This window comes from Mercenaria mercenaria, chromosome 15, assembly GCF_021730395.1.
Source record: "Mercenaria mercenaria strain notata chromosome 15, MADL_Memer_1, whole genome shotgun sequence".
NCBI classification, from domain to species: domain Eukaryota; kingdom Metazoa; phylum Mollusca; class Bivalvia; order Venerida; family Veneridae; genus Mercenaria; species Mercenaria mercenaria.
This window is the reverse complement of record NC_069375.1, coordinates 11,515,208-11,528,966: the sequence shown is the minus strand read 5'-3', so window position 1 is coordinate 11,528,966 and position 13,759 is coordinate 11,515,208. Positions and strand designations below refer to the sequence as shown.

Genomic DNA, 13,759 nt, shown 5'->3' with positions numbered 1-13,759 from the left:
AACAAAAATTTACCAAATAAAAATCGTAATGCAAAAATCATACAAAAATCTAACAAATAAATTTCTTACCTCGATCGAGCATAAATTTCTAGCAAGAAAATTTAATTCAGACATAGATTCGTCTATAAAGTCGTAAGGTGGTGTGCGCAGGCATATCTAGTCCAGTCTATTTAAAGGGTAATGTCCCGCCAAATACTAAATTTCATGGGATTCACGGCTAAGTCGTGGACTCCGACTATTTGTGTTTCCACGGGATTCACGATATAGCCGGGGAATCTAACTACTTTGGCGCGGATTTAAATTGACAATTTGAGGCCCATTATAGTGGTTTTGGGGATAAAAACATAAATTACTGAAGTTTATAAAATATCAACTTTCTTATTACTGAACAGAATTTAATGAAATTTACATGGAAATTTAAGTTATGAAATACAGAAAAACATGAGAGGTATTTCATGCGTGAAATCTGACATTTACCTCAATAACTCAAAAATTTACAAAAAGATGATGCAATACCTGCATTTACACTACAGATAAAATAAGGCCCGTATGTCAGTTTGTGACAGTGGCGAACTCAAATGTCAGTTGTAAACTGCAAACACTTTCGGATAAGAATAAAACAAGGCACGAGTATGTATAATAAGTGATTGGCTGGCTGTATTCTCTTGATCAACACACATGTGTACAATTTTGTGTCTCCTTACGTGACATAATTTAAAGCAATTTCTATCACAACTCAAATGGTAAGATACTCACTAGAGAAAATAAATACTGTAAGTTCCACTTATTGAAATCGCTTGATTAATAACATTATTGTACTTTTGTGTTGTTATATTTCTTTCCCATAGGAATCGTGTAGTCCACACAAAGTATCTGAATGATAGCGGTCCGCTTAAGTCGGTATACACAATCAAACGAAATTACCTTCACCGAAGGCTTCCAAGATATATTGTATCGCGAAATTGTCGATCGATATTACCAAACAATAAAATGGTGGTTTTCAGGAGAGGCGGAAAATTAAATTTTAGTGTTTCCCGCCTTTTCCATATCAAACAAAATACCGAATAATGATTTTTTCAGATCAATTTCTGAAAAAAGTAAACGACACAGGACATCATTACTTGCAACGCTGAATGGTATTTGAATGTGCTACATTCTTGACTATTGAAAAAAACCTTGTAACTTAAGAAAATTTTGAAATTCACTATTCGGCATTTTTCTAATCAGCGAATTTATTCGGCAATTTCTATCTATCTCATTATTCGGTATTTAATTTCTTCATGTTTCGGCCCTTTTCCATTGGCCCCAGATTTGGAGAGAATGTGCGCAGGAAAATGCTGAATACTATTCGGCCAAAAAATTAGATTATACTTGACATTATTCAAGACAAGTTATTGTATTAGTTTAAGATATTAAACCAGGCATATCTCACTAGTCTTTATAGTGTTAAGCGTGATTTAAATACTTGATATCATTGACTGCCTAATCAATAGGAAAAACACATCGTCGTCTTATAAATCGTTATACAATAATTTAGATTTAAGGTCTTACATTTACATTTTGATAAGAGGATAAGGGAAAGATAGATTTGTGTGTAAAAAATACAATGATATATGATTTCGAAATTTACTTGATATCAGCTGTAATGTCTGATTTGTACTTTCATCTCCATTGTACTAGATAATGTATACTGAAGGAGTTATCTGAAATGATAAATATGCATGAACCAACATTAAGATTATAAAGAGAGACTTTGATCCTGTCATTTAATATCGTGAAATTAAAACTATTTGAAACGAAAGGCACATGAATATATCAACGGTCATTTTCCTAAGTAGAGTACTACTGTTCTGCCTAAGTAGAATTCATATTCTTTGAGGTGAGATAAGTCAGTTAAAACATACGACAGTGTGCCCTCTTCACTGAATACAACAGTAATTCAATACACAGTTGAGGTGTTTAAGATTTAGAGTTGCTATGTTTCTAATCTTTTGGAATCAAAATTAGGCATGTTCTAAGGGGCGAGAGCGGTGTTGTAAATTTGATTTTTAATTACAGACGAACTGAGTCTGGTATTATTTTGATTGGTTCAAATGATCTTGTAATAGATTGGAAAACCCTTTACAACAGCAGTTTTTAAGTAATGTACTGCATCCTGTTCTTGGATTCGCATTACCATCTATCAGAATTTTGTTTTAATCCAGAGACGAGCCGCAGTCCAGAGACCTACCATGGTTTCCTGGTTGAACTTCCGGTACATTTCGCTGTATTTTATTTTTGTTAACATTACAAGTAAAAGGTATCAGCCAATCAGCGACGTTTTGCGACCGACTTTCGCGAACCAATAAAAACTATCCTTGAATAAAGCTTTCCCACATCCCTTTCAATACCTACGCTAAATAACGAGTAATTAAGTTAGTTCTAACGGTGATTTTTTAACTCATTACGTCCACAGATCGCATTGTTTAACGTTTGTTTCAACTGATGTCGAGTACCGCATGTCGTATTTATGCGTTGAAAGAGAATAGTCGTACAGTCGATGGTAGTAGAAATGTGTTCTCCGCCGGATAGCACTATAGGCCTATGCCGCGTGACGTGATTTTACGTTTTTACAGTACTAACGATTGGACTGCTGACAATATTTTTTGTTCTTTCTAACTATTTCTAAAAAAACATAATTTTTTTTACACATAAGATTTATAAAACCCGGAAGCAATGGAAAACATCAAAACAATTTTCAATCGATTTATCACTAAATATTTGAATTAGAATGATATTTCTAGATTTTGCATGTTTATCTTTACTTTCTATTACACTACAGTGCTTTTCTATTTGATGCGGCATTTCTAATTCTTTAACATAAAGTATAGTTCTGTTCTTGGATGATTTGTATAAAATGCCGTTTGTTTTAAATTTTAGCGATAGATGATATTTGAATAAATATATAACTATCAAATAATGGATATTTTTCTATGTCCAATTTTTCTTGAACTCTGATGTTTTCCATATAATAATAATAATAATAATAATAATAATAATAATGATAATGATGATGATGGCATTATATAAATGCAAAAACACAATATCTACAACAATATGCGTAACAATAGCACAATTTATACGACAAACACACTTTAAAAACAAACTCGATTTGAAAATATTTTACCAGGAGACTAAATCATTGTAAATCATTTGCATACAAGTACATTCATCCATCAATATCATACAATTTAAAAGCTACCCTATGTCACAAAAATGCATGATAATTGATGAAGATCAGAATAAATAAATAAAAAATAAAAAAATCTCAGTATTAGTAACGTTGTACTCGTAATAAATAATCCTTAATTTTTCGTTTAATATGTTAATAGATTATCGTGCAGTTTGATGTTTGATGGAATTGAATTCCATAAATGTGTGGCTTTGTATGAGAATGTTTGTTTCAAGAAGTTTGTTTGGGGCTTCAACAAAGAAAGATATTTACGTAACGAGAAACGAAGATTTTCGTTGTAAGCAAACTATGATAATTCAGACATATATTTTTGGTACAAGGTTATAGTCACATTTAAAAAACCCAGTACTGCCATGTGATAATTGCATCTGTTCTCAAAAGTGAGCAGATTCAGATTTTTGAACACGCTGCTTGCAATACATGTTTTCATTATTACACGAATTGCCCACTTTTGTATATTATATATTTTATCAGTATCTGATTTACAGGCAAGCCCCAACAGTAGTGCAATAGTCCATGGTTGATATAATATATGCATTATGATATAACATCTTCATTTCATCGGTCGAAAAGTACGAAATTCTTTTTAAAAGTGCAACTTCTGAGTTAAGTTTATTCGCAACACTGCAAACTTGTGCATTCCACGTTAAATTTTTATTTATACAGGTTCCAAGTATATTTTGACTTGTTAGATTTTCAATTTTCTTTCCATTGATAAACAGTGCAAGATTCCTTGCTTGTTTCATTTTGTAATTTGTACTTAGAAGCATACATTTTGTTTTTTTTCCAGATGAAATGGCATATTGTTTACTTTGCACCATGTGTTAATGAGGCTAAGATTATTTTGAGCTCTTGTTCTATAACTACAATGTCAATGTCTGCTTATTCCCTTTTTTTAAAAAAAATGGAATAACTTAAGCATCTTTTAATTTATCGGGAAAACACCACTGTGTATGCTTTAATTTAATATTATATATGTGATAGCTGAAGCTATGAAAGCTCCGCAGTCATGCAGAATATATGGACTTATTCCGTATATCCTGGTAGATTTCTTAAAATCAGTTTTAGATATGATATTTTGTACTTCCAAATGAGTAATGAAATCAATCTCAAATTACAAAATGATGATTTTTCATCTAGATAATGTTTTAAATTTGAAAAATTGTCACCGACAAATTAATGTGTTTTTTATCTATCAAATTTGAAATATTTTATAAAGTGTTTGCTTAGGGGATTTATTATATCAAGTTCTCCGTCTACTATTTCATTGTTTTCTGTTACAAGTGTATTTGGAATAATTATGCCCTGAATAATTTTATCCTTATTGGATATAACCTTTAGACTTTTCCAAAGAAAACTTGGGCTTTTGTTGTTTTTTATTGCGTTATTGTAAAATATTTTCTTACTTTTCCGTTTTAAATATGAGACTCTATTTCCGGGTTTCTTGTAATTGTCGAGGTCCTTACTTTTGTGAAAATAATCTCTTAGATAGATTGTCTCTTTTATTTCATTTGTGAAGCAGGCGGGTTGAGTTTCTTTATTAATTCTTTTTTCCTTTAGTCGGTGCATGCTTAAGAAGGTTGTTATTCAATATGTTATAAAAATTATAGTAATTCTAAGGCATCATTTGAGTCTGTAATTGTATCAAATATATGCCATTTATTGAAAGATCTATAAATTAGTGTATCATTTCTATTCTTTTTCAAAAGATTATTTTAGTTGATCTCGTAAATGACACTGGGTAGTGATCACTGATTGCGTACTCGGGCACTATTATGTCAGTAATCAAGTCTTTCCTTGTGGCATAGATTTGATCAATGACTGACGAACTATCTTTATCAGTCCTTGGATTCCACATTTTCCGTCTCTAAATTATAGCGTCGTATATATGGGATTTTATGCGATATATAAACTAGTACTCCAGCGCACTTTTCAATAAACGATCTTTTCTCTCAAAAACGTAGCCATTGATATGTAAGTTGCAGTCATCAATCTTTTTTGATAAGAATGTTTCGCAAAGTCCTAAAATACCTATTGGACATTGTTTTAATAAATGTCGCCTTTGTTCGTCCAGTTTATTAAGTATATGTTGTATTTTTAGATTTACTATGAGTAATCCCTTATTTATATAACAAAACGGCTTTTTATCATTTTTATTATCATCAGCCCTCGCATTTGCAGAACTATTTTTATGAGAAGAAGTGGCCGCAAACTGTCTATTAGCATGGTGAAAAGAGTTCAAATTATTGTTACGTTGAAGCAGTAGTGATTGAATGATGTCATTTAAACAGTCTGAATATATCAAATTGAAATTAAATAAACTTACTGTACTATTTGAATTAGAACTGGTCTTTTCGTCATTCTCAAGTATATAGATCCGACTGTGATATTGGTTCATGTAAATATAAGACTGTGAATAAATACATTCAGATGCAGATGAGAATAAATTAAACATACTTATTAACATCTGTAATAATTGTGACCATTAAAATAATGGTAAATAGTTATACATCCTTCGATGATTATTTATGTCAGACTTTTATGTTTTATCACATATATCTTTACCTTGTGGAATATCTAAAGTACGTTTACAAATTACATTATTACAGCTTGAGCACAACTGAGCTTAATATTCGTTAATGTTTTCAGTTTTGACGCAGTGAGAGTGTTTGTCGTCTTTGTCCTATTGTTTTCGGTGCAACATATGTGTCGACTGTTGCCTCCCCATCCTGTTTTATATCGCATTTCAGGACTGTAATAGTCATAACGCGAGTTAGTTTTGTTGCCTATGGGCCGTCCACTCTCAGTAGTGTTTGTATCTCGACGTTGATTCGTGATTCTCGGGGAACGCTGGTATTGCCTGTACAACATACTCCGGTTCTGGTACATATTTCTATTGCTGTGCATAGGTAGATTTCGTCGTGGGGTACGGGTCTGTTTTCTACCTGGCCTAACGTCTGAATGACGGGAATCTGTTTGGTTATATGGTTTATTTTTATCCGCATACTGGTAGCCACATGCATATTGTTACATTGTTTACTGACTTGTTGATGCTTTTAATGAGAGCGCTTATACCCTTCCGAATTAAGTGCATCAGATCAGCACTATAATATTTTCCAACAACTGAGCCATCGCCGTAAACGAATTTGCTGTAAGTGTTTATCTGTTCTAGCCCCAGTTCTTCACTTAACCTTTCTAACATCTAGTTAGCGGGCATCACATCGCAGTCGGTTCTAGGACATACTGTACAGAGGGAGATATTGTAGTCTGGATGACATTTCGGTATCGATAATATCCCTTCTTTTAGATCTTTGTACATGTGTCATAAATTTTTCCACCGCTAGCAGTGTCATTACCTCCAATATGTTAATTCTATTGATTGCTCTAATTTCAACAGTATAAAACTCATTATACGAGAGAAAGAGCAAATTTCCTTAGCCGAATAACTTTAACAGTTTCACCTTAAATAAATAGCTGTTAATAAGCAGATAAAGTCTCATGTTAGTTAAAACTTATCTTACCTTTAACAAGTTGTACGTTGATTTAAGGCCTTGAGGTTTTTTCCGTTATCTGAATGGTAAATCACTGGCTTCCTGACGGTATATATCATAGTTGTTATAAAATAAATGACCCTCTCCATGTTTGATGTACACACATTAAGTTTAAATAGATACAATATGTCTGAACGATAATATTACCAAACGTGCAACGTAAACATAGCTCTATTGATCGTTATTCCTAAAGTAATCTATCATGTTTCAGATTTACTACGGTTAAAAACCCGTTAAGTGTGTACTGTGACAATGTATAAAATGTATTAATGCATATGGCGTTAAAAATGGTAAACCTTTCGAGAATTATGAAATACCAGTAGAGTTTCGGAGATCTTATCACAGGTGAAGCTGTTTAACACGACGTTTAGGTCCATGTTAATCAAGTATTCGATATTGAAAATAAAACAAAAAAGTAATAGTAAAAAGGAGGTTTTATCAACTTTCAGATTTCACATGTTGAAACAAGGTTATAAAATTAAGTTAAAAAATGAATCGCCGTTTTGTAGATTTCTTTTTATGGAACTGTTGAAAAGTGTTGCCGCGTCAAATGTCCCTTTGTGACCTTTAAACACAAAGTGTTTCGTATTAAAATGAAAAATTATTCAAACCGCGATTCATACCTTTAATTTAATTATATTGACACAGAACAAAGGTACTGTCAACAGACGGCAGATGGAACGTCCTTTTGTTGCTTTAAATAAACTAATAATCTCGTATTTGTATTAGAGTGTCTTACACTCTTTTGTATACAATGACAAAGACAAAGTTTGGCACTGATCCATAAAATCAAAATAAAAAAAGTTATAACAAACTTGATTCACAATCTTTTGAACCTTAAGAAGTAATACAAGTTGAATAACGAAAAATGTCTACAGCTAAGATAGATCCTCGTATATTCTTTAATATTCTGTGTCTTTTAATTTGTTACAGTGTATTTGCAGTTGATAGACGGAATATGGTTGCATTTAAAATAGATTTAAATGAAAAACAGGAATTGTTTGAGTACCTGGAGAAACAACATTTTACTCTTTTATACGAGGTAGGGAGTTTTAATGTACATAACAAATCGGCAAACGAAATATTTTATTTCATTTAACGTCTTATTATAAAGCGGGTTTACTTATTCATACAATAACTGACATTGAACAAGTACAAATTATTAATTAATTGTCTATATACAAAACCGAAAATCGATATACAATATGAAAAAAAAAAAAAACAAAAAAAAAAAAAAAAAAAAACAATTAAGCTCAAATTGCTTGCAAATATTTAAAATATTTAACTAAAGGTTAAACACATTATTTTTCGCATACTCCTATAGACTTGAGGAATGCACTAGAGGTATATTTTAGACAAGCACCAATTTATATTGGATAATCCTTGCGCTGTTTTTATAGTGAGCAGCTATTACTATACAGTGAAACACCGCTCGCTCGAGCATCGATGACTCGAGCACCCGGGCTCGCTCGAGCAATTCATGTGGTCCCGGTCGATTTCCTTCTATTTTCTATGTGAAATTACCATGGCTGGGTCGAGCATCGATAACTCGATCGCTCGAGCATGACACCTGGTCCTTGTGTATTAATTTACTATTTGTTGCTTCTGGCTAACTCGAGCAGAGGTGTCAAACTTTTTTGCAGCTTCGGCGATCAAAATGTATCGTTTAATTAAAAATTTTCGCACTTCGTGAAAATTGCCTTGTCTATTCCCCGACTATCTTAAATGTTTGTTTGTCGATATATTTGATCTGATATTAAGATTAATTATTGATAAAAGGTTAAAGAAAAGTTTTATTGATCAAATATTGATCTATTACTGTTTGCTTTAGATTAAAGCAAGTATGTTATTACATATACATCATAGATACGTTTTTTTTTAAATGTCACGGGTTTGTTATTATTATGTATCCCCGTTTCCTCTGCAAATGGTACCGATGACAATTGATACAATAAAACTTCATTGTTTTCGTATGTTGGTCAATGTTTAGGTCACTCGAAACCATGGATAACTCGAGCATTTTGCTCATCCCCTTGTGACCTCGAGCGAGCGGTGTTTCACTATTACATTTCCATTATTGTTTGAAAAGATATCCTTTCACCGCTTGACAATAACCTCTGTCTGAATATTTCGTACATTTAGTATTATCTTATAGATGTTTGCCAGTGTGAAGTAAAAGAAATGACATCTTTAGGTCAGCTAGGTATAGAAGAACTGAAAAAAAAAAACAGAAAAAGCTAAAAACCTACAACAATTCTCGCATTAAAATGGCGTCGGTTACGGCGCAAACAATAGCTTTCATCTTGAAAGTTCGTAGTTCTCAGCATTCTTTTTATTTGAACTATTTTTGAACAGCCATTATTTGCCGAAATAATTTATGAGTCTTATGCTCTGAATATTAAGATGTTTCGCTAGGGCCAGTGCTTGCTCTCTAGGAACGCGAAGCGCAAAGGTACGACGGTACGATGCGAAGCGCGGCAGTACAATGACAAAGTACGACAGTACGATGACGAAGCGCGACAGTACGATAACGAAGCTCGACAGTACAATGGTGATAACGCAACAGTACGATGGCGAAGCACGACAGTACCATGGTGATAGTCCATCATACTGTTACGCTTCGCCATCGCACTGTCGTACTTCGCTATTGTACTGTCGTGCTTCACCATCATAATTTCACCATCGGTATTATCGCGCTTGACTCCGTACTGTCGCGCTTTGCCATCGTACTGTCGCGTTTCACCAGCGTACTGTCACTGTCGCGCTTCGCCATCGTACTGTCCATCGCACCTTCGAGCTTCACAATCGTACTTTCCCCTTCCTGTCAGTCATACGCAGAACAGTTCATTTAGCCCGCATACGGAGGTTCGTGCTTTGGATTGACTTACTTATAATCTTATTTAAAGAAGCTACACATTTTGTTTTCGCAAAAACATACTTAAATACTTTAAGGTTGGTGGTTTTAAGATAGGATTGATTGGGTTAACATGTATTGCTTTGTTATCTTACGTTGGCAACGTTTCGTGGCTCGAAATACAATAGCTGATTAAAAAAGCTTTTCTCACAAAACAGTTATATATAACATACATATAATGAATACTATAATATTTTGTTTATAAATAACACACTTCCGGTTTATATTCATTTTTATTATAAATCAAGTAAACAATGTAAAATAACAATAGACCAACGGAGATTATTTTTTGAATACAACATTTCAAAATATATAAGGTTTCATATGTTTTGAATATCATCCTGCCTGATGATACACACGTTTGAATAATCGTTTGATATTCGTTTGAATAAACAATGGAGTTGGATAATACCCATGCCGAAAAGCGTTCCAATTATTTGATAATTGGACAGTGTAGACAATACTACAAATCTTTATTAAAGTCGCTTCATATATAAACGGAGAAAAGATGGTGAAGCGCGACAGCACGATGGCGAACCGCCACGTACAATGGTAACATAACGATTGTGTAGCGCTAGAGTACGATGGCGAAACATGAAGGTGCGATGGCGAAACGCGATGGTACGATGAAGAAGCACGACAGTACGATGGTGACACTATGATGTTGAAGCGTGACAGTGCGACGGCGAAGCGAGGCAGTACGATGGTGACAGGACGATTGTGAAGCATGAGAGTACGATGACGAAGCGCGACAGACGGGGGTAAAGCGCGACAATACGCAGGACTGTCATCATCGTACTGTCACGCTTCTCCATCGTACTGGTACTGTCATGTTATCACCATCATACTGTCGCGCTTCGACATCGTACTGTCGTGCTTCGCCATCGTTCCGTCGTACCTTCGCACTTCGTGTATTTATTGAGCAGGCGCTGACCTTAAAGGAACATGGTAGAATAATGATCAATATTATGCGGATTTTATATGTACTTATATTGAAATGTTATGCAGAATGTAAGTAAACTCTAAAATTTGAATATAACTGAGTGATGATGCGAAAATGTTAGGAAGAACTCCCGCGTCCATCCTTACCCTTTCCCCCACTTTCTTGTGCCTTAATATTCCACCACTGCCGACGCACAAACCCCCGAACCACCACCCAAGACCACATTACATCCGTACTCAGACACAAACATAAAAAAGTTCCTCCTCTTGAAACTTAGTTAAGAATATACCAGGACTTTTTCTTCGCTTGTTTAGTTGTTCTGCGAAATTTTGCTCACAAAATCTGTACTGAGTTTTGTTTTTTTCTTCAGTATATCAAAATTTTAATAGCTGCTGTACGTTTTCCTAACAGCGATCTTTCAGTCATCATTATACAATTGTATATCTTTGGGAAGCATATAGGTGCCGCTTCGTCCGTCCTACCGTCCCGCAATTCTTGTCTAGAGCATTTCTCAGCAGCCTACGGTTGCAATTAGAGAAACTTTATAGGAACCTTTCCTGTCAAGAGGATATGCGATATCATCTTCGTATCAGGTTAATGAATGACATTACAGAGGCACCACAAAATAACTGTATTCTTTTGTGTTTCCATGATGGTAATTATACATGCTTTGCATAAAGAACATGAGAAATGACAAGTATCCAGTTACAAATTGACAGTGACATATATAAGGCCAAGACAATGTGTTTAATATCTTAACTTGTTATTGATATAATTTAGCAATATGTACATAATTCAATGTATGTAACTAAAGTATCAATAACATTTTGTTTCTACAGTATAAGGTAGTTATTCCTCTATATTCTTAAAACTATGCTGAACAGATATTGAATGAATAAGTTAGCAGATGAAGTTTTAAAAACACATTTATTCAGGAAGGGCCTAAATTGTCCATCTGAAAACTTGAAATATGAAAACGATTTTCATGAAGTTTTTGTGGGTGAAAAAGTAGGTCACTAAGTCGTGGTGGATCGTTAAAGGGACGCAGACTTTGAAATTAGAAAAAAAGAGGTATGATAAAATTTATCTGCAAAAAAGTAAAAAAAAAAGTTAGGTACATGAAACGGATACTGTTTTAACTGTTATTAGCACACAAAGGAATGCTCACTAAAATAAAGACAAAAAAAACAAAACTGAAATAACTTATTGTGTACATTCAAAATCAACAATTATTTTTGTGCGAAAATAATAGCACTTTACCTTGTCCAAACATTTATCAATATCCTACAGATTCTAATTCACTGTCTAGTTTCACATAATATTTTATTCCTTTGTTGATGAAGGTAAATGATCAAGCAGTGAGTATTAAAATAAATATGTGACTTATGAATAATTATATGCGCTTGAAACACTTTATTTAAACCTTCAAAATGGATGCTTGCAACATTTCAGATAACACCAACAACTTACATATTCAAATATAATGGAGAAGGGACACTTTCACAGTCACTGCAGACAGCTATTGATGACAATAAGAAAAGGGTATTTAACATTTCAAACATAGCATAGTTTAAAGTCTTTATAGGATTACACATGTAAATGTGTGTACCATGCAGGAAACGGAGCTGACAAAGAGGCATTTGCCTCACAACGACATGAGTGGACACCGTTTGATATTTTATCTGAATAGTAAAATTTCTTGATCATAACTCAAATGAAGAAAAACAGGCAAAAGTTCGCTGTTAGGTTGCTTGGTTGCGTTCTTTACTTCCCAATGATAAAGAACAATCGGAGTTCCGTGTGGCGGCTGTAAAGTTTCCCGTAGCTGGACTCAGTGTTGTTATATGGATTGGACTCTGGTCCTATGGATTGGTAAAGTCTATTTAGTTTTACTTTTATCGAATTCAGCTTAAGCTGGTGGTATGGGGCGTGAGAGGGGGTGCACATTTTATTACCTCTCTTTAACAGACAACCAAAGAATTTTTATGCTTTTATTTTGCATCGTTTTGTTCTAGGCTTCCAAAGTTTTGTATTTGTTATGTGTATATTGGGCCTGAGATACATATTCAAAGATTGAATAGCGACCTGCTTATTCTATAGCAGTGCGTTGTCGTCTATTTTATGATAAGCTAGATATAAGATAACCTTAATAAAAGCCCAGTTAAAATCAAAATAGCAGAGATCTTAATACATAATACATGTATATGCTTAATATATGTCTTTCATTGAAAAAAGAACGTTTTCTTAATTTTACCCAAAGTATTCGATTTAAATTAATGGCTGTTTACGTGATTATTTGCAGATAGTGGCTGTTGAGTCTGTTAAGATTCAAGAAAAAAACACCATTCTACAAGGGAAAGCGGATTATTATGACGAATCATCTAGTCCGCAAATGGCAAGTTATATACCGCTTTTAGTGTTAAAAATACATTTCACTTTTATAACACAATGAGTACTCTTATGATTATATTCAGTTGGTGCAACTTCTTGTTTTTGGTTCTGTTTAATTTATTAATATTAAGGTATGATGTCGGTATGAGGTCATTTCTTGACATACTGCAACATCAAGATTAATGGAAACCTTTTAGCTTTAAATAATGCTTCTGGTAAATATTTCTACAAATTGAAATGTAAAAGCTGGTGTTCTTTAGTGAAGGATATTTCTATTTTACATGCAAGACAGACAGACAAATTGTTACGAGCAACAGCATGGCATTACGCGCGAAAGCATGACGTAGCAATGTTTACGTTCAAAAACGTTAAATATTTCTGTGATATGGATGTCAACATTACTACGTTAAATTTATAAAAGGGTGTTTGCTTTGCCTTTTGGGTTAAAGTGTAATTCCATACGTGTGAAGTTGTTATCAAACATTTTCATAACTAAAATATTGGATACAACAAATGCGTAGAAAACATGTAAAAGGTAAAGGCATCCCAAAAACAGCCATAGAGCCATACGTCGCAAAGTAGACCTCCAAACACAAGAAGAACGCGGAAAAAATATTGTAGACGGATTGCTTCCAAAATCCAAAAAGAACATTTCATTGTGTGTGTGTGCGTGTGTGCGTGTGCGTATGTGTGTGTGTGCGCGCGTGTGTGTGTGTGTGGTGGGGGAA

General features: G+C 33.8%; 2 protein-coding genes across 2 annotated transcripts in view; one reads left to right on the top strand and one right to left on the bottom strand.

Moving 5' to 3' along the window:
- LOC128548912 (proprotein convertase subtilisin/kexin type 6-like) overlaps positions 1 to 6,932 on the bottom strand; it is a 51,880-nt gene extending 44,948 nt beyond the window's left edge. Inside the window, exon 1 of the mRNA XM_053524549.1 lies at positions 6,754 to 6,932. The gene's annotated coding sequence lies outside the window, so the exon portion shown is untranslated. The remainder of the gene's footprint in view (positions 1 to 6,753) is intronic.
- A 709-nt stretch (positions 6,933 to 7,641) lies between these two features.
- Positions 7,642 to 13,396, top strand: LOC128548670 (uncharacterized). Its single transcript, XM_053524026.1, has 3 exons — positions 7,642 to 7,825; positions 12,093 to 12,182; positions 12,943 to 13,396. The coding sequence occupies exons 1-3, from the start codon at positions 7,652 to 7,654 to the stop codon at positions 13,090 to 13,092; spliced, it is 414 nt and encodes a 137-aa protein (XP_053380001.1). The 5' UTR covers positions 7,642 to 7,651; the 3' UTR covers positions 13,093 to 13,396.
- Positions 13,397 to 13,759: the final 363 nt, after the last annotated feature.

Bases quoted from the DNA above. Each gene is read 5' to 3' on its own strand.
- LOC128548670 (XM_053524026.1), top strand. From the start codon at position 7,652: ATGTCTACAGCTAAGATAGATCCTCGTATATTCTTTAATATTCTGTGT. The intron at 7,826-12,092 runs GTAGGGAGTTTT...GCAACATTTCAG, and splicing joins ATTTTACTCTTTTATACGAG to ATAACACCAACAACTTACAT. The intron at 12,183-12,942 runs GTATTTAACATT...GATTATTTGCAG, and splicing joins TTGATGACAATAAGAAAAGG to ATAGTGGCTGTTGAGTCTGT.